Consider the following 18,854-nt stretch of genomic DNA (forward strand, 5'->3'; position numbering starts at 1 on the left):
GCATCTGAAAAGAGTTGGTTTGGGACACTTCGGGAATTCAGCGCCACTTCTTTTGTCCACTACGAGCAAGTCCATCTCAGGCATTGGTTGCTTCGCGAGTTTCCGGAACCTTAGAAACAGGCATTTTTACTCCGATCCAGATGAACATGGATGGTCTTCTGTCTTGGCACATATGCATTTAGGGCTGTGCAAGTCACAGCTATGCGATCTCAGGATTTTCGTCTTTCACCGCTGCGACCAGTTCGTCCATCGTTCCAACTTGAGTCGGTCCCTCCCGCCCGTCCGGTGGCAAAGCCCAAGCTGGCAGAGGGCTGACATAACTCCAGGAACCTCCAGCGTCTTCATATCGAAGGCTATGCAGCCACAAAGTAAGTTCCTGCTCACCCGGATCCGTGTAAAGTGGGGTTTGACAAACTTCGCAGAGCTCACCCGACATTTTCTCTGCTTTCTTCTTGTTGTACTCGTCAACCATCTCATCGTGGTAGGCTACCGCATCTGCAACCTCGGACTTGCCCATCCGTGAGAGTCTAGTAATAATGTCCTCGTCGGTATCTTGCGAAGCATCTGCATCGTTGAACCCCAACCTGGTCCCCCAGACACGTTGATTGCAATATATCGGATCATTTGCGATTGGGTGGCCAAGGAACTGTAAATGGACTCGCAGTTGGTGAGTTCTTCCTGTTACTGGAAGACATCTGACAATTGTGTATCCTTCCTTCTTTGACCTGTCTGCATTTGTTTCTTCTGATAGATTTTGTTCCTTCGATCCCGGCGGGTAGTATGCAAGCTTTTTAAAGACAGTTCGAGCAGCTTTCCCATTTGCTCGAACCCGGTTCAGGCCAAGTTTTGGCGATATCTGTAGAATAGGCATGTCGCAAACGACCTCACCATCTGGAAATTCGCCTTTTACGCGGGCAATGTATTCTTTCCGAACTGTCCTGGCTGTAATTTGCATGCTCAGCTTCTCTGCAGCCTTTGCGTTCTTGCCAATGAACATGACCCCACTCGTCAATCTATCCAGTCTATTGCAAGGCAATGGATTGAAACCATGCCCTCGTTCTGCTCGCATGATTTCCACCACAGAATTGAAATTATAACGACCCGCAGGATGGACTGGAACCCCAGATGGCTTGTTGATAACAATCATATCATCGTCTTCATGTAGAACAGATATCGGGAGAGAGGTTACAGGGGGCTCGTGTCGATGTAGTGTATGCGATATCACATCGCCATTCTTGACAACATGTGAGGTACTGGGCACCGGCTTGCCATTAACGACAACAGATCCACGTTCTATGGCATCTTTCTGACCCCGTCAGACCAAGTTCAACCGCCTCGGACCGGCACTTACATAGTACTCCAGAGGTCTGTCTCGGAACTCGCTGGAGAAGATATCAAGTAATTCCCGTCCTCTCCATCTCTCCTTGCAGTATGTATTGTAGGTGTAGTGGTATGGGGCGACCCGCCGTAGGCCATTCTCGAGATAGTACGGCCGAGGCCACGGGTCGCATGGGGTAACAAGAACCGAAGCTGGTTCGGTGAAAGGTTTCTTCTCCTCCAGCGGAGGGTAGGAAGTCTCCTGGGGGACCTCGACGAGCGCCATCTTCGGATTGACTGTCGCAAGCCGCCGGGCCAGGAGCGCTATAATCCTCGGTGAGGGAGCCAGCGGTTCGTAAGCTGTCAAAACAGAGTGTGGTGAGGTATGGTGAAGTTTACTTTCAATCGTGGTTTTTGAAGGTTAAGATTATTCACGAGGACCTGCAGGTAAAGCCCGCGCCTTCCCCGATTCGTCCAAGCCAGTCGCAACCTTGATACCTCGGCTCTGAGGCTCTCGGTCTGAACTCTCTTTCTCAGATAGTCTGGTTTCATCTTTAAACTTTCCTTCTTAGTAATTCCAGTTCCCCTCCATTCTCGATCGCCGTCCCTGATATTGATACAATCGTTGTTCTCTTGATCGTGACGAAGACATGCTAGCAATCTCGTCATAGCTGCTCCCAGTCCTGCATCCTGCATCCTGTCTGGACCGATCACGAAATATGTCTCACCTTACGCTCAAGGAACGCCGGAGGGAGGATTACGGGTACATTTTGGAGTATAGAACGAGATGGTACGAGTACAAGTTAGGATTGAGCACAGTCAGCTGATTTGTGAATGCAGGTCCGACAACGACAGTATGCATATCTCAAGTCAACTTGAATCTCTCCCGAGTTGTGGGATATTAGAACTCCAAAATTCTTCGGGGTCGAAATCTCCACATCGAGTAATGCTGACTGTTGATTGTTAGTGTATAATCACATGAATAATAGTATCTACAACTTCCTGTACGCGGAGAGGCCAAAACACCAAACATGAAGTTTGGGACAACATATCTAATATGGTCAGATACGATTCGGTGGTCAATACCTATTTGATCAAGGAGTGCGGACTCCACCCTCCAACTTCATCTCAATATGGGCTCGTGGTTCACTCTCATGCAGACTTCTTTGGCTCCATTGCTTTCCCTGCTGTGGCAGATCTAGCACTCCGAGTCAACAAGCTGGGAAAGAGCAGTGTCACCTATGAGATAGGACTCTTCGAGCAAGGAATTCAGGAGGTGAAGTCGGTTGGGGAGATCATCCATGTCTTTGTCGCCAGGGATACTGGTCGACCTGCTGCTAATGGCATGAATGAGAGCCTCAAGGAAGGCTTGGAGAAGATTCTCGTGATACAGAAGCAATCCAAGTTGTAATTGCTTCTCAAATTCCTTGATTTTCTGTGATGCATTTCCATCACGTGATCGATGGGAAAGGGGAGAGGACAGGATGAGAAGGTAGGAGATAGGAAAGTGGCTGATGCGTTCAGGAGGCTTTCGTAGTGTGAGCGAGTGCCCCTGTTAGTGTTACCATATCTCAAGATTTCCTTGGGCTGAATTTTTTGGGACCGAAATGAATCGAGTCAGAAATCCACGGCCACTAAATGAATTTTGAAATGGACAATCTCTCCTATTGTCCTATTGTGTCAGCCAAGTGACGAAATAACACAATAGTTTCCTTCACATGGTCTTCGTCTCAATACCATAGACTTTTCCTGCATACAAATACTACCGCTCACCCATACCACGTTTTCCTCTTCAAGACCAACCTCAAACCATCAGCACCCCTTCACACAAGTCTTGTCCTCTCATCATGACTTCCACAACTTCAGTACCATCACCATGTCCCCTTCCGGATGCACCAGACATCCCGAAAATACTGAAAATCATCCAGTCTGCACTTGATATCCAGAAACCCAAACCCAACATCATACTTTTCACCAAGTCCGGCTTCAAGGAATCACCCCAGGGAGCTATCAGACGCAGGGAACGTTCCGACGGCAATGAGAATAACGACAACTCAGACGAGAGAACGCCCAAGAAAATCAACTATGGTCCAACCGGTATCGCGGGAGGGGAGCTTGATGAGAGCGAGGATAAGAACATTGAATCAGCCCCTCGTCGGACGAGAAGCGAACAACCGAAGCTTCGCATGTTAAAGACAAAAAAGCACCACCGCCGACCCAAAGTCTGCCCACAACTCACACCATGGGGAGATTACGGGATGCTTGCAGACATGAACGATTTATATCCAGAGCAGCGTAGACTAAAATGGGACAATAGCGATGTTCCCGAATTCAATTTGGGCGAACCATTGGACGAGTTGCACTTTTGGGAGGAATCTTGGATCGAAGCAAATAAGGAGAAGAAGAAGGTTAGATATGAGAGGGAGAGAAAGAGGAAGCGACAGCAAAGATATGGGGGTTTGAAGGCCACGGGACGAAAGAGAGCCTATAAGAAGCGTGCAGAGGCCATCTCGAGGAGGGAGAAGGGGAAGTTTGTGGATTTGGAGCATCAAGGGGTAAGCAGTCAATCCATTTTCGAAACTTTCTCAGCTGACTGCTTTTCAGGATAAATGTGAGGTCTAGGTCGAGATGAGCATTTGGAGGCGGTGACTGAAATATAGGACAGAAACGGTCTGATGGCATCGAGATTGGGATGAATAAGGATTACTTACTCGAGGCATCAGACATATTTTAGAGCAATGCTTTAAGATGGCAAGGTTTACGATTACTGACTTGTATATTTTCTAGTTAAAGTTTGAATGGGAGCTCTCGATCTTCACGCCCGATCGTTTTGCACTCGGAACAGTATTGATGTCAATTGATCGTTCAATTTCGGATGTGGCTATCGGATGCGGCTATCGATCCCTTCCTCCCTTCCAGGCGAAGTCCCTCCCGCCCATTATCGTTACACAAACAGTTCCAATTGCCGCCTCTCACTCCGGGAACAGAAGCGGGGGAGCAATTGAAAGGCTGTAACGTCCCCGAGATGGTGGATCAACATGCAGTCACCTTTTCGGCCCTGTTTTGGGGCAAACGAGGGGAACAAAACAATATCAGTGGTCATCACCACCAAAGCCTTCAGTTGCCGATCCCTGAACAAATGCAAATCACACCCCACGATCCAGTTTTTCTGCGCCTACCCCGCGAAGTATTGGGGCCTCGTGCCGTGCCTCAACCGTCACTAACTGGCGGATAATCTTCGACGTCAGTCGCGATGACGGCGAACTTCACATGGCTCCATGAAACTGCCAGCACAATGAGCCTTGAGCCAGTGCGCTAGGCCGAACTGTTCAGCCGGGGGCAATGAATATTACCAGGAGCAAAGATGGGGGTTCCTTGTTGTTTGCTTTCCATATTAGGCCCGTTTCCCCGGATTGAAGCCGGCGAATCTGTGTGATCTCACGGCCTGTGCCTTTGTACCAGCAGAACCATCGTGGCGATAAAACATGACTCCCGCTCACGATGATTTCGAGAAAGGCCTTTCGGCCCCAGAAATGGATTCAGGCTCGGATAAAGCACGAATGCAAGAGATTGACATCGTTGGAGGGGATCCTGGAATTCTTGCGGTGCCGACACCAAGAAGATTTGAAGCTCCAGAGTTCATTCGGAACTGGACGCCAGAAGAACGACATGCTGCTGAAAAGAGATTGAAGGCAAAGATCGATCTCAGGTTGATGCCTATGATAATCTTGATGTATATCATGAATTATCTGGACAGAGTAAGTCGCAGACGCGTTGTGACCGAAGTGTCTGCTGATACTTTCAGAATAATATTGCTGCCGCCAAACTGGCAGGCATTGTCACAGATTTGAACCTCAAGGGCTCTGAATTCAATGTACGTCGCATGGGAGACCAAATTATCCACCAAGTCTAATCCAATGTACCAGACAGCTGTCAGTATCCTATTTGTCGGATACCTTCTCATGCAAGTCCCCTCAAACTTGTTCTTGAACAAGATCGGGAAGCCTTCACTTTATCTCCCAACTTGCATGATTGTCTGGGGTGCGATATCAGCGGCAACAGCAGCTTGTAAAGGCTTTGGTGGTCTTATTGCATGTCGATTCATGCTTGGTTTCGTAGAAGCTGCTTACTTTGTAAGTCTGTCTCTTCTAATTTCCAGCTTCAACTAACCATCTCAGCCTGGATGCCTGTACTATCTTTCATGCTGGTACACACGAAAAGAGCTAGGTCTCCGGACCGCAATGTTCTACTCCGGTGCTCTCATCAGCGGCGCATTCTCTGGATTAATCGCAGCCGGCGTCAAGGCTCATATGAATGGACTTAGGGGAATGCTAGCTTGGAAATGGCTCTTCATTATCGAAGGAGTGGCTACCATAGCAATCGCTTCCTTCGGCTACTTCATTCTGCCAGACTTCCCGCGAACTACGACCTGGTTGACTGATGAAGAGCGTCAACTGGCTATTTGGCGACTCGACGAAGATATAGGCGAGGACGATTGGATTGACAGCCAACATCAATCCTTCAAGGTTGGACTGAAGCTTGCGTTCTCTGACATCAAGACTTATGTTCTCATGTTTATGCTCTTTGGCATTGTTGCCTCTGGAACAGTGACGAATTTCTTCCCGTACGTTCTCCCTCGAGTCTTGGAACTTCAGAACTGACAACAGCCAGGACGGTGGTTAAAACACTCAAATACAACGACGTGAACACTTTGCTATTAACAGCTCCGCCATACGTTTTGGCAGTCATCACAACCTTCCTCAATTCGTGGCACGCTGGTAAGCCTTCTTGCGCTAGTTCGAGTTGACGAACTGACATCGCCCAGATCGAACCGGAGAGCGTTTCTTCCACATTATCGTCCCTCTTTGCTTCGCCATGATCGCATACATCCTGGCGGCTGCGACGACCCACACAGGAGCTAGATACTTTGCTATGATGCTCATGGTTCCCGGCGTATATTCCGGCTACGTAGTCGCCCTTCACTGGATCAGCAACTCAATGCCTCGTCCACCAGCAAAGCGAGCAGCAGCCCTAGCATTCATCAACGCTGTCTCAAACACCAGTTCAATCTATGCGAGCTACATGTATCTCCCCAGCGCAAGCCCGAAATATATAGTGGCTATGATCGTGAACTGCGCTATGGCTCTGATGGCAATCGTGGCGGCGATTATTTTGAGGATGATCCTGGTGAGGTTGAATAAGAAATTGGATGCTGGCATCTTTGTTGAGGGGGCGATCAATTCGGGGACGACTGAGGCGGGGAAGAAGGGCTTCAGATTCAGAATCTGAGGGAGGTTCGACGGATTTGATGATGAATTTTGGAGTGCTTCCAGAAATGGATCTCTTTTGTGCCGAGCCCGTTTCATAGAATCATGAATCTTCTCTGATGCGCATCTTCCTCTCTTGTGTGTTGTGATCCTCCATTTCTACCCAATGTAGCCTCGCTCGCCATGTTTCCTAACTGCGGTTCATGCTGCATGGTTTCTCTTCACAAAAAAAAGGGGGTTTCGAGTTCCTTCTCATTCCATCGACCAGGAGACGGCCTCTGGGACATGCTGGTCATGAAATCGAACGCAAGGTGGCCAGAATCACCTGCCAGACCCAGCCAAACAAGAATATCGCTTGCTTGACTGTAAGTTCTTCCCACCCGTTGAACCTAAGAGCTTTTTTCTTAATTATCAGCTTGGTTGATGCAGATGCTGTCGACCTAGAGATACCTGTCGACCTAGAGATACCTGTCGACCTAGAGATACCTGTCGACCTAGAGATACCTGTCGACCTAGAGATACCTGTCAAGCAAGTATGCCTAGCGAAGGGTTTCCAAAGCCTCGAATAGATTGATGCCGACTTGAAATGGATGCTCGTCAATGTAGATCTGCTTGAAGCCATCCGCAGACTTTCCCCAGGCATAGGATAATTCTTGGTATGAGCGCTTTTCTGCAAAGCTTGCATTCACAAGCTCACAGCGGACCGGTCGCCCTGCAGAGTATGGGGTCGGGACCCCCCCCCCCCAAGATCGCAATATACTCTCTTAAAAAAAGAAAATCTGGCTTTTACTTTTTGCATTTGCACCTGCTTATGCGGCCCCTAGTAATTTTTTACACGCGAGTAGAAAAGGTAGCTGCAAAGGTCACAGCACTATAGTCTCCCACTTGGGATCGACGGACTGGATTCTATAAAAGACGGATGAATGTTCAGCTCTCAATGTCTCACAAGATTTTCAAGTTCAGAGGAAGTGAACGAATCACGTGACAGACCCTTGTCATCCTCTGAACTACTTGAAATTCATCGGACTCGGCTTCTGCGAGTGTGAAAGGCAACCCGAGGGAGTGAGATCAATTCGCTATGTGCGGCCGTTTTGATTACAAACAGGGAAAATCCATACGTACAGCAGGCACCCCGCTATGAAAATGAATCAGAATCCGCCGCGAACCCAGGCAATGCTTGACCATGCTTGACCTAATGAGAGTATGTACTTATGAAACCGGTACGCCAGCGCCTTTCCATTGTGAGAATCATATTTCCATGCCTAAGAAAAGCCATTTGTCACTTGTGACATCGATATCGTTCGCCCACAGGTCCAATGTAATCAACTCGAATCCGACCCATCGAAGACTTTTCATGAAAGATTTGCGTTCGGTCTCTTGCACGGATCGATCGAGGCAGATGACTACCTGAGAGACGGCGAAGACCGTTTCGGCGAGTTCGATGAGAGCCATGAGCCTACATATGTTAGATTTATGTGATGTGATGTGGGAGACAACATACCCTTGTTTCAAATCGGATCCAACGACCGCAGAATCAAAGAATGCAAATAGCGACTTGTTCTCTCCATTTCCACCCACGAATACCCGGAAGCTGCAACCACTAGAGTAGTCCCAGACCTCAAGCCAAGCATCCATAGCCTGTCCTCCTTTGCCATTGGCAAAGTAATTGTTGTCGTACGCACCCACACTTTCGTCAGGAGGTGAATGCGCGTTCGTACCCATCACGATAGAGCCATTATGCGCCGCCTTTCCTTCTTCACCAAGGAATACGGCTTTCATGGTCTCGCAGAAGAGTCTCTCACACTCTTCCCGGATGTGGTACGCTGCCCCCCCTCTACTGCTCCTCTTCCTGCCATCGGATTCGCGCTTCTTGGTGCCAGAGTTGCTGGGCTCGGAGATGAGCGCGAGCTCGTTGGCAGACGTCAGGGCTGCGAGAGGGGGACTTGATGGTGGTGAGGGAATCCCTGAGATCCCCAGGACCTCAGGGAAACCACAGTGCCCCGCCGGCCCCGGTAGTGGAGTAGTGGAAGCCCGTGAGGCGAGCAGAGGCGTCGACGCAGTAGGCAGAGGCGAGAATGCTGGCGGTGCGGCCTACGCTCTCGCCATTGCGATTACTACTATTATGATTGTTGTTTCTGCTGGGAGCCATTGCTGTCGATTTTTGCCACGGTTGCGTTGGTGGAGGGTGTGAAGGTAAGGCTGGAGATCGTCGGTCGAGGACTGGATCGATTGGAGATGAAGGTGTTTGATGGGGCGTTCGAAGATTGGAGTGCTTGATTGATTTGTTGGGGTCGAAGATCAGCGGTGAAGTTGGGATGAAGTGTCGTTGGAGTCGATTTCATGATCAAGCAACGCCCCGCTAATTAAGAAAAGCTTAGCAGCATCACGTGTTTGACGCCAACCAATCACAGCTCAGCACGTTCTGGCCAGGCGATCGGCTTGATTTGTCCGTCGAGTTCGAAATTCACACAGCTGGATTCGACTTCCTGCATGAACCTCATGGAATATGGAAGCATCCATGAGTAGGAGAGAGCATTCGAGGGGTCTATCATGACTCGGGGTGCTTCACGAGGGTGCCTCGGGGGTGCCTCGGTCTGGACTTCCGTCCCGTTCTTCTCTTTAGGGGCCATTCAGACCATGGACATAAAACCTCTCTCTTAAAATGGATACATCCAGATCGTCGATCACTACTGTATGTGCATTGCCAACCTATGGTTCTGCTTTATAAGTCACGCAGACATCACATGGTGCAGCTGATCACTGGTAAGCGCGGAGTTACAGCCTTTCACGATCGTTTCACCCCTCACCAGATGAACTCGCCTTGAGTTGCCGGAACCGACCTCCGATGTTCCCTCATACTACGCATATTGTAACATCACAATCCAGCAGACGAGGATAATTAATAAAAATATAAAATGCTCAAGAGGGAAGGGGGACTTTCAATAATATAAAATCTGCAGGGGTGTTTCGATAAGATAAGCCAATGAGGGGCTGCGAGGCTCGGAGTTGGGTACATGATCTGACGATCAGCCAGCACACAACCCCTCCACACCGCATACAGGCACAAAGTGCTCGCGCCATCGGACCGCTCTACATATGACTCCCTTTCCCTAGAAAAGGCTCAACCGCCTGGCAACACTAGGGGACCGACGACGACATGACTCCGAACTTTACTACAACTTAAGCTAGGGCGTGTATTTCGTCACAGTGACCATTGTAAGTCAAGTTCTGCCATAGCCGCGCACTTCCGAAGTCCGGACAAGTGCTTGGAACTGACTAATTGGTGGACTTGAGGCAGATATCACAGCAAGAACTCCTCAAAACATTACCCAACAGCAGACAAGATGGCGCCGGAACCACGGCCCCCCTTCGCAACGTACCTCCTTCCCTCGCTCTCCTTCCCCTTCCGCCGACGCTCCTCGACCTCCTCCTACCCACCACCCTCCCTCTCCAGCTCAGCAACCTCTTCTCCCGCAACAACACCCTCCTCCTCTCCGCCCTCCGCGCACTTCATCCTCCCCTCCTCCCCAACATCCGCGAAAGCTGTGCTGCGCGCCGCGCTCTCCAAGATCCCAGAGTACAGTGGACCGTTCGGGAATAAGAATGTGACACATTTAGACGACGAGCAGGAAGAAGAGACCCGTGGCTTACAGCGCGCACAGCCTAATACCCTCCGCTGCTTAAACTGCGCAACGGACATCGCGCTCGCGAGCCAGGTGGTTAGTAAAGGCTTCACGGGACGGCATGGCCGCGCATACCTCGTCTCACCTCCCCCTTCTCCACCTTACACAATCTCAAACTCAACGAAGAAAGAGGGGAATAAGAAGGTTACTGATTTGGTCAATACGAAGGTGGGGAGGAATGTTAATAGGGAGTTATTGACAGGGCAACATGTTGTTGCGGATGTGAGCTGCACGATTTGTGGCACGGTGCTGGGGTGGAAATACGTGGATGCCAAAGAGGCGGCGCAGAAGTATAAGATTGGGAAGTTTATTTTGGAGATGAAGAGGGTTGTGCTGGGGTTGGGGTGGGAGGATGTTGGTGTTGTGGGGAGTGCGGCGGAGGATGGGATGTTGGATGGGAGGGAGAATGGGCAAGCAAAAGAGGGAGAGGAAGTCGTGGTCTTTGATAGTGAGGATGAGGATGAGTGTGAGGATCTTTTCGCTGGGGTTTGGGATCCGGAGGTGGTGGCTAAGCGGAGAGCGAGAAGGGTGGGCAGGAAGAAGGAGAGTTGATGGTAATGGCTTCTAATGAGCTTTCAACGAGTCAAATGGGTAACGTTAATTAATGGTTTGGAGAGCAGGATTCGGGAGGAGCAATGGTGCAGCAATATACCCATCAGAAGGCGGCAGCAAGATTAGAGCAATGAGGTCAGGCGGTCTGAGTTTTCATTCTGGAACGGATTCGGAGTTATGCGATACTTATTCACCAGCATGGCTTAATGTTTAGATTCTCTCCCTAATTTTGGTCTGGGTTTTGGCATCGGTTGTCTTAGGATTTAGTTAGCAGCATATACCCCCATATGAATTACAACAATGATATTACAAAGAGGAGCCAGTTGTAGGGATGCATGCTTGCCTTTAAATCTTAGTCCATCTCGCACAATGCTTTGCTCAAAGAGAACTATAAATGAGCACAGAGAATCGGATATTAACCAATGATATTCCAGATTGCCAGATCCGAAGGGGAAGCAAGAGTCAGCCCCTTCGGTTACCAGTAGCGTCGAACTAAGCGATGTTTTGTTTGGAGATGCACTTGTTCGAGAAAAAGAAGTTGGGCAACTCTTAAGGAGAGACAGAAAGAAAACTTGTGGTTAAAATGCAGGCGCTAGGTCGCCTTGGGGGTTAGAAACCTGTTTCTGAAACTAAGGTGGGTTCCTATTCGACGATTCGCCAGCTTCTTCGACTTTAGAGGAATAAATAGACACAAAGACGTATCGTTATTCCAAAGTAATTTGCCTGTGCAAGTAATGGAGGCTGCTATTCGACACTTACCAACCCGCACATGCACACTCATGTGGGCAACAAGATTATTAGAGGAATAAAAGACACAATACCACATTGTTGTTAAGAAGAAAGATGCTAAGGAGCTTTGGAAGGTAGGGATTTGCTCATGCGAGCAATAAGGATTCCTCTTCGACTCATACCGACACATGCTGCTGCTCTCCTCTAGCAAATAGCACAGTTTGAAGAACAAATAACCAACTATTAAAGAAGTAAACAGCAAGAAAGAATCAACGTCTGGAATGCACCCAAGACGTCAAAAACTAACAAACTTGGGGCGGTCCAAGCTGTGGCCATCACCTGACTCCGCTCCTCATGACCAATATCGAGAAGACTGCCGTGTTGGTGTTTGCGGAGCGCAGCGATGCTCATTTAGCTCCTCCCACGAATAATTTTCTGAACTCGTTCTCCCCTCCTCAAGAATATCACATGCATCTTGCCTCCACCCAATCCCAACCAATTTCTTGCATCAAAGCACACACAAGCAAAGCATCAAGTACTATGGAGAGCGTCATGAAGACATGCTTGACGATATGGCCAAGCTTTTCTCTCACATCCTCTGTTGCATCAACGACTCCTCCTTACCTGACCTGACCCTCGCCCTGACACCGATCGCCGCAACCCGAGCACCTCTCAAGCCCCACTCCATCTATCTCTTCCTATACAACCATCATCAAAGAAGAAGATCTAGGCATCCGTGCCTTTACTACCGCTGCACTTACTGTACTAAAGCCTTCTTACAAGTTCGCAGTCGAGGCCATTCGGGGTTAAACTCGAAAGGCAGGTTCAACCTCTACCTTGCCCCTGCAGATGGATCAATATTACAGACTCGAAACAGGTACAACAGCCTCGGCTTCGCTCCCGAGGACATCTCTCTTGTTCCTCCTCGCAAGTACACTAACAAGAGACTCTGTTGCGCTCGATCTGGCGTTGGCACCCATCCCCTAGGTAAGCATCCTCCATGCAGTGCTGAGCCCCTGCTAACCGTGCAGTGCCCCACCAATATTCTCTGCCAAGTTCGACCTATCAAACGTCCAATGCCTCCGACTTGATCTCCCCCACCTGGACAATGACAACGCTGCTCAATGGATCCACCAGAGCATCCTCGATCTGCCTAAGCGATATTGCAGCGGCCCCATTTACCGCCACAGTACAAGTCGAGTGGAACAGGTTGTTCTTTCCAGGCAGAGCAGCGCAGAAGCCCAACCGCTGCCTCCCTCCAGACACCTTCCAAGTCTCGACATCTTCTGCACTTCAACTTGCCTTCTAGCCTTGCCAACCATCTTCGATTTTGGTCAACCTATTCTAACTCGCTCTTTGAACCATCTGCAGGAAGAGTTTCAAGGCCTGCTTTGAACTACGCGGTCTGCCAGGAAGATTTGCGCGAAGGTTGAGCGCAGAGATGAGGTCGAGGAAGAAGACGCCACTCCTGCAATGATATAATTTGGCTCAGCGGATGAAGTTACATCTAAGGAGATATCCTCCTTGCCTATCAAGCTTTCCATATCCTCTGAGAAATTGGCAACAAAGCCTACTTCGGCTCTTCCTGGAAAGCGCATCGGACCCTCCACTCTTCGAATCTCCTTTAAAGCCAAAGACATTAGACATCTCAAGGCTCCGTACGGAGAGCCGAGCAAAAGTTCAAGCAGCAGGGGGAAAGTTTGACACGTCTCCCTCCGACCACGGGTCCGGGTGGGACATGTCACTCCCACACTCAGCCACCAACAAACGCAAGAGAGGGGACATAATGTTGTTGGAGAAAATCTTGTACTTGTTAGCTTCTTGAGATAAAACAGAGACCCTAAACCTTAGCCGCTTCGGCGTGCAATGTGATGTTCAACGAAAGGTATGTTCTCTGAAGTGGAATGGAGAAAGGACTCACACAGACTTGGGTTTCCTGATCAGAAAGAACATGGGGCGACTTTCCTGGATTCTCCGTACCATGGATGGCACACACCTCTCAAATACCGCAATCTCTGCTGCCAGGGGCAACCGGATGCTGAAAGAGCGTTCCCAATACATTAACCTCGGCGATCTCTTCATCTCTCTGCACGGCAGTCCTTGCAACGCGCGGCTACCCACAAACTATTCCAAGACGCAAAACTCAAGCCCTCGTCTTGAGCAATCCGTTCGGTTCTCTTGTTCTTCTCCCAAGGTAAGTTGAAGAACCAGCAACTATCAAGGAAACCCTTATTGACGAATCTGTAGCCGCTGCCGAGTACTCAAGCTCCGATATCACCACCACGGTCACGGATGTCTTGAGCAACTTCGGATCCGCCCGAAGGCACCCCCTCACATAACTAGCTAGGCATGCAGACCTTCTCATTGTTGGCAGCAACAGCAAGTGCCCGTTTGGTTACGGTTCTCTCACTGTCACCGAGACCTACACCCTCCTCGCTGCCAATCCGACCCTTACAGCACCTCGCTCGGCAGTAATGATGTATGCAATCCTCATCCTGGGGCAGCATCCTCCGCGGACAACCTGCTCATCGAGACACTCCGCCGCCTCGGTGCTTCGATTGATTGAGGCCTTACCTAGCACCACGGATTCTGCCTGTTGCATGGGGCGAGCAATCGGAACACGCGATGTAATATTGGGCAGCAGAAATGGCCTTGTCGTTGCAGGTGGTCGCACTTCTCTGTCAAAATGAACGATTTCTTTGAAATCAACTGTGTCATCAAGGTGAGCGGTGTCTTTGAAGTGAACGGTGTGTTTGAGGTGAGCGGTGGCTTTGAGGTGAGCGGTGTCTTTGAAGTGAGCGGTGTCTTGAAGTGAACGGTGTCTTTGAAGTGAACGGTGTCTTTGAAGTGAACGGTGTCTTTGAAGTGAACGGTGTCTTTGAAGTGAACGGTGTCTTTGAAGTGAACGGTGTCCAAAGTGCGAGGATTCTAGAGACACCTTGGGGACCTACTGCGGTTATGAGTACGACTTGGCATGAAATCTTTACCTGCTTCTAAAAGCAAGGCCAACGGCAAGCGTTCTACTGAGCCTCAATCTCCTCCTCCTGCCAAGCAGCAACTAACCAGGAAAATACCTTCAATGTCTGTCCTCATTAGAGCCTTTAAAAGGACATCTGGACACACAAGGAGTTATCGATCGAGTGGAGCGTTTCTTGCCAGATGAGCTGTCCTTCCAAGGCCAAGAAGGCCAAGAGCAAAAGACAATCGAGGAGACTATGACTGGGTTGAAGATGACAAGGATGTTTCTGAGCAAATCAACTATTCCTTTCCGTGGATTTTCAAGGGAGGTCGAGAACGCACCGGACCCGATGATGGACTCTCGACGCTTCATCAACAGCCAGAACAACTTTGGTCCTCATAGCGACCCATGTCTCCATCGTCTTCAGAGTCGCATAACAACAGCTTCTTCAACAATCCACAAAGCTTCGCTGACATGCGTATGGCAATAGGAAGCCGCACGTCAGGCTTCAAGTTATCATGGCGGCTTCTTTTTCTCAAGGGTTCGACGTTGCCTATGCCTACGGTATCCAACGTGAAGGCCGAGCAGGTCATTCGTTCTCCCACCCCAACTCTAGGATGTGATAGCGGCGCAACTGCAACTGCAACCACAATGGTCACCCTTGAAAGGCGGAACGGGAGAACGATGCCACCTATCCCACTCGATGTCGCCTACGGGAGAGCCTTCAAGGCGAGTACGAAGCCGGCGACTGCGCTCTAGGTTACATGTGTCCCATCCATCCAGAAAATGGTCCGCGTGAACTTCGGAAGGCTGGCATTGTCTTGGGACCGTTCCGAAGGCCAAGACCCCATGGGCATGAGGAGAGACTGCCGTCTTGCCGATTTCAGAGTGATAGGCTGTTAAAGAAGAAAAGGAACTCTTCCCAGGGCACGGAGATATCCAGACGGTCCAGGAGATCGAGTTCTTCGTGAAGAAATGAATGGATCTTGTTGTCCGGCCATACAACAACAACCGAAAGGTGCCGCCATCTTCGCCACAACGGGTCGGCAGACCAGCTTCCGAAGTGATCAGTATCGACGAAGAAATCCGATGCCTGGCAGAACCCATGTTCTCCATCGGCTTTCCTCATCTGTTCTGAGAGAGCATATAGCCTCATACCTTTTGAGCATGCTCTTCTACATCGAGGCAGCCCTCGGAACGACAGACAACATGAAGCTTCCCGCAATCTACGATGACATGAACAAACAAGATCTCCTCCTCAAAGCCTCCATTGACCCGAATTGGAATGCGGGTGATGCCAATGGTCTCCTCGCCACCTGCGGAAGCTGTCAAGCTAGATTTCCGACATCTAGAGACGAGAGTTATGCTTTCGACGAGCCAGCCGTCTGTGGAAACGATTGCCGCAGGGACCTTGAGGGTATTCAACCAAAGTTGAATATGATGACGAAAGGCATCGACTAGTGTCGTTCCGAAAGCTTTTTACTAGACATGCGCAAGGACAGATTCCAGCATCCTTCGTCGAGAGTACCGCGGCCTCCGCCGTCATCTCCACCATCAGTTACGTTACCGTGGAGAATCCAAATCCGAGTGCCGAAATATTAAGCGGCTTCCTTTTTCAGGGAGTACCAGCGAGACTGTTCATGGTCACCAAGGCACAATGGCCTTTGGGACAGGAGGTCGGAGACATTGGTCGCATAGCACACTTGGACAACTTGACGCCTACTATACTTATCCGACCAAACGACACATCACACCAAGGCTCCCATATGCACCCCGCAGAGAAGAAGGCTTTCCTTCCCGAGGAGCACTCTTCAAAGACAATTCAGATTCGCTCCTTTCTTTGGCCCCAAGTGTCTTTGGAATTGGTCTAACCATTGGTGTGACATTCACACACTCCCTCAGAGACTAATAAGCCGAAGCTGCCAAGTCTTCGGGTACATCCGTACGCGAGATCGGTGTTCAGATTATTGAGACGTGCAGCGAAAAGGAACTTCGAGAAGAGATGGCACGACCATCCAAATAACGATAACGATGCCAATGGTATCCGCCTCCCAATCCAGACGCACGCTCGACCAACGCAACAACCAGCCAATGAGGTGTCAGGAGATACCACATCTCATCAAGAAGATAATCAAGAGGGCTGGGAAGCCGTCGACACCGAGTTGAGAAAAGAACTCGGTGATTCAAGGATAATATCTCAAGAAAGCTAACAAACTATGTGCTTGGCCATCCGAGAACCATTCGCACCAAGGCCTCGTTTCCATCAATGGAGAAGAATCAAGGAGGCACAAAGTTCATCGGCAAGTTTTTTTTTGGCAAGCAACCAGAGAAAAAAGCCGGCGAAGATGAATCCTTGGGACAGGAGATGCTGATCAATGCGAAAGCTGGCACAAACTATTCGTTTTCAAGAAGGGCTGGGAAGAGTCGGTGCCGCGGTTTGGCTTCCATGCTCACTGCGTTATGCCACTCTGGTGGCTACCAAAGTGATGGAACTCCCAGGAGACCCAGAAGTTGGCGGAACAGAGTGGTGGGAGGTAAGTGACGATTCCTTCCAACCTGGCTTTGAGTAACCCAATTTCCCGTGTCGGAGTCTATATTGGCAGCTTCGTTTGTGGATAATTGAGATGCTGATGTACTCCCTGCCGTGCTTGAAATTTCCCTCTTTTTGGCACCCTCGAGCAAGAAGGAAGGATCTCGTTATGTATAAATTTCCTCCACGGAAAGAGAGGAGAGTCAAGCCCGCTACACAACAGCGCCGCGTGGCCAGACAGTCGAAGAGTCCCCGAAGAAGCCTCCCGTCAAGAAGGCTACCGCTACCAAGAAGGGCAAGGCAACTGCCGCTGAGGACACTTCTGACGCGGAAGAATCCACCAAGAAGCCTGCTGCCAAGAAGGGTACGGCTCCCGTAAAGAAGCTTGTTACCACTAAGAAGGGCGTCGGCAAAGGCACTGCTCCCAAGAAGGCTCCTGCAGCCACGGACTCGGCTCGCTCCCCGTGTCGAACTAAGTGGGAGTTTACTCTGTGGTCGCTGTGGTTCCCCAAATAACGACACTCCTATTGCTCTTGACGGCGACGGCGAGTTCCCTCACTCTCGATTCAGCCCTCTACCTTCGCCGACAACATCCTCGGAGCTAAGACTCAGGAATAGTCGTCAACAATATTCTCCAACAACGGCAAGCATTCATGTCGCAGTCCCAGTTGTGGGCAAGCCTTTAACAAGTTACATTGTCTTAAGTCAAGAAGGCAATCATCGACCCCAGTCCTACGACGGCATCCCGTCTAACTCTCGCCGCTCGTCCACTCAACGAGCGCTCGATTTGTATGGCATGGCTTATGGACTTGACCCAATCAATGACCGGTCTGTTGACATGATCGTTGCGGCTCACGAACGTGGATGGGAACCTGTTGAGGCTGATGCTGAAGACGTCAATAGCTATGCTAACCCAGTCGAGCTGCCTGCCACCCCGGTTGGGCGGTGAAGGAGGCAACGGCTGTGAAGGAACGACAGAAACGCCTGAAAGTGTTGCAGGACCTGGCGAAGCAACACGAGGCAAGCACATGAGAGAAGCAATGCTTGTTGTTTGACCAGGAAATTACTGTCAATGACTGAATCTTTGAGAATTCCGACAATGATTCAGGAACCTGGCTTTGCAATAACAAGAAGCTGGGGAGGATGTCTCTGGCCAAAGCACCAAGGAGTCGGGCGAATCCACAACGAATGTTAGCGATAAGGGTGTAATGCAGTTACTCGCGATGATTTCTATAGTTGATCTCTCGCACCGAGAAGAAGTGTGTGAATTTTCCGAACTCTGAAGATTCTTCTTTTTTTGCTTGCTTGCCACAACAAATTTACCAAGCGCTTCTCTGCTTTCAACCAGGAGTCTCAACCACAACTTCCAACTCATCAAACGTTTCAGACGTGACAACCATTGTCAAGACAAGAGCTAGCCAATTGAGCCTCTGTCAATACTCTCCATTGACAATCGATTCCGACGAGACGGTCATTTTCGAGAAGAGAGAACCTGGGGGCCAGGTCCCCGTTCGAAACTTTCAGCCGATATCGAGTGCCCTCTCGCGAGAGCTGGGTAGCTTAGTTTAGAGAAAAGACACCTAACCTCAACTATTTTTATCCACCTCCTCACGTCACTCCACTCCCCAAACGAAGATGTGCGAGACCATCGTGGTACATCACAGATGTGGCCATGAGGATGCCAAGAGAGCCTCAGCGTGTTTCAAGGAACCGAAATCGTTTATGGATAAGAACGGTGAGCGGATAGCGGGTCTGAAAGGACTGCCAGCACCGCTTCCATGGTCTCATTCCAAAGTAACCTTCGGGTTCGCTCCATT

At 49.8% G+C, this 18,854-nt stretch overlaps 10 protein-coding genes across 10 annotated transcripts; 6 read left to right on the top strand and 4 right to left on the bottom strand.

The window, feature by feature from the left end:
* Positions 1–199: 199 nt before the first annotated feature.
* On the bottom strand, positions 200–1,603 carry K444DRAFT_533992 (pseudouridine synthase; the record flags this gene model as incomplete). Its single annotated transcript, XM_024875188.1, has 2 exons — positions 200–1,306; positions 1,352–1,603. 2 exons carry the CDS (start codon positions 1,601–1,603, stop codon positions 200–202), a joined length of 1,359 nt encoding a protein of 452 aa, XP_024734028.1.
* Positions 1,604–1,906: 303 nt separating this feature from the next.
* On the top strand, positions 1,907–2,949 carry K444DRAFT_615588 (thioesterase superfamily protein-like protein). Its single transcript, XM_024880764.1, has 4 exons — positions 1,907–2,107; positions 2,158–2,171; positions 2,285–2,321; positions 2,383–2,949. Exons 1-4 carry the CDS (start codon positions 2,037–2,039, stop codon positions 2,726–2,728), a joined length of 468 nt encoding a protein of 155 aa, XP_024734029.1. The 5' UTR covers positions 1,907–2,036; the 3' UTR covers positions 2,729–2,949.
* Positions 2,950–3,164: 215 nt separating this feature from the next.
* Positions 3,165–3,980, top strand: K444DRAFT_665557 (uncharacterized protein; the record flags this gene model as incomplete). Its single annotated transcript, XM_024887082.1, has 2 exons — positions 3,165–3,872; positions 3,922–3,980. 2 exons carry the CDS (start codon positions 3,165–3,167, stop codon positions 3,937–3,939), a joined length of 726 nt encoding a protein of 241 aa, XP_024734030.1. The 3' UTR covers positions 3,940–3,980.
* Positions 3,981–4,877: 897 nt separating this feature from the next.
* On the top strand, positions 4,878–6,606 carry K444DRAFT_535069 (MFS general substrate transporter; the record flags this gene model as incomplete). Its single annotated transcript, XM_024875259.1, has 6 exons — positions 4,878–5,075; positions 5,123–5,191; positions 5,244–5,450; positions 5,496–5,941; positions 5,989–6,095; positions 6,143–6,606. The coding sequence occupies 6 exons, from the start codon at positions 4,878–4,880 to the stop codon at positions 6,604–6,606; spliced, it is 1,491 nt and encodes a 496-aa protein (XP_024734031.1).
* Positions 6,607–7,123: 517 nt separating this feature from the next.
* K444DRAFT_535344 (uncharacterized protein) lies at positions 7,124–7,309 on the bottom strand (the record flags this gene model as incomplete). Its single annotated transcript, XM_024875280.1, has 1 exon — positions 7,124–7,309. A coding segment is annotated over one exon (186 nt), but the record flags the coding sequence as incomplete, so codon positions are not given.
* Positions 7,310–7,471: 162 nt separating this feature from the next.
* Positions 7,472–8,733, bottom strand: K444DRAFT_654218 (ornithine decarboxylase antizyme; the record flags this gene model as incomplete). The annotated part of the gene is made up of 3 exons (XM_024885931.1): positions 7,472–8,040; positions 8,086–8,526; positions 8,579–8,733. 3 exons carry the CDS (start codon positions 8,731–8,733, stop codon positions 7,833–7,835), a joined length of 804 nt encoding a protein of 267 aa, XP_024734033.1. The 3' UTR covers positions 7,472–7,832.
* An 815-nt stretch (positions 8,734–9,548) lies between these two features.
* Positions 9,549–11,145, top strand: K444DRAFT_665560 (yippee-domain-containing protein). The gene is made up of 2 exons (XM_024887083.1): positions 9,549–9,800; positions 9,883–11,145. The coding sequence occupies exon 2, from the start codon at positions 9,929–9,931 to the stop codon at positions 10,817–10,819; it is 891 nt and encodes a 296-aa protein (XP_024734034.1). The 5' UTR covers positions 9,549–9,800; positions 9,883–9,928; the 3' UTR covers positions 10,820–11,145.
* A 717-nt stretch (positions 11,146–11,862) lies between these two features.
* K444DRAFT_615594 (uncharacterized protein) lies at positions 11,863–12,972 on the top strand. Its single transcript, XM_024880765.1, has one exon. The coding sequence runs from the start codon at positions 12,121–12,123 to the stop codon at positions 12,637–12,639; it is 519 nt and encodes a 172-aa protein (XP_024734035.1). The 5' UTR covers positions 11,863–12,120; the 3' UTR covers positions 12,640–12,972.
* Positions 12,973–14,999: 2,027 nt separating this feature from the next.
* K444DRAFT_47627 (uncharacterized protein) lies at positions 15,000–15,894 on the bottom strand. The gene has a single exon (XM_024872937.1). It carries the CDS (start codon positions 15,621–15,623, stop codon positions 15,120–15,122), a length of 504 nt encoding a protein of 167 aa, XP_024734036.1. The 5' UTR covers positions 15,624–15,894; the 3' UTR covers positions 15,000–15,119.
* A 201-nt stretch (positions 15,895–16,095) lies between these two features.
* On the top strand, positions 16,096–16,785 carry K444DRAFT_615600 (uncharacterized protein). Its single transcript, XM_024880766.1, has one exon. It carries the CDS (start codon positions 16,148–16,150, stop codon positions 16,376–16,378), a length of 231 nt encoding a protein of 76 aa, XP_024734037.1. The 5' UTR covers positions 16,096–16,147; the 3' UTR covers positions 16,379–16,785.
* The last annotated feature ends 2,069 nt before the right edge of the window (positions 16,786–18,854 follow it).

Source organism: Hyaloscypha bicolor (genome assembly GCF_002865645.1).
Source record: "Hyaloscypha bicolor E unplaced genomic scaffold K444scaffold_117, whole genome shotgun sequence".
In the NCBI taxonomy this organism is placed as follows: Eukaryota; Fungi; Ascomycota; class Leotiomycetes; order Helotiales; family Hyaloscyphaceae; genus Hyaloscypha; species Hyaloscypha bicolor.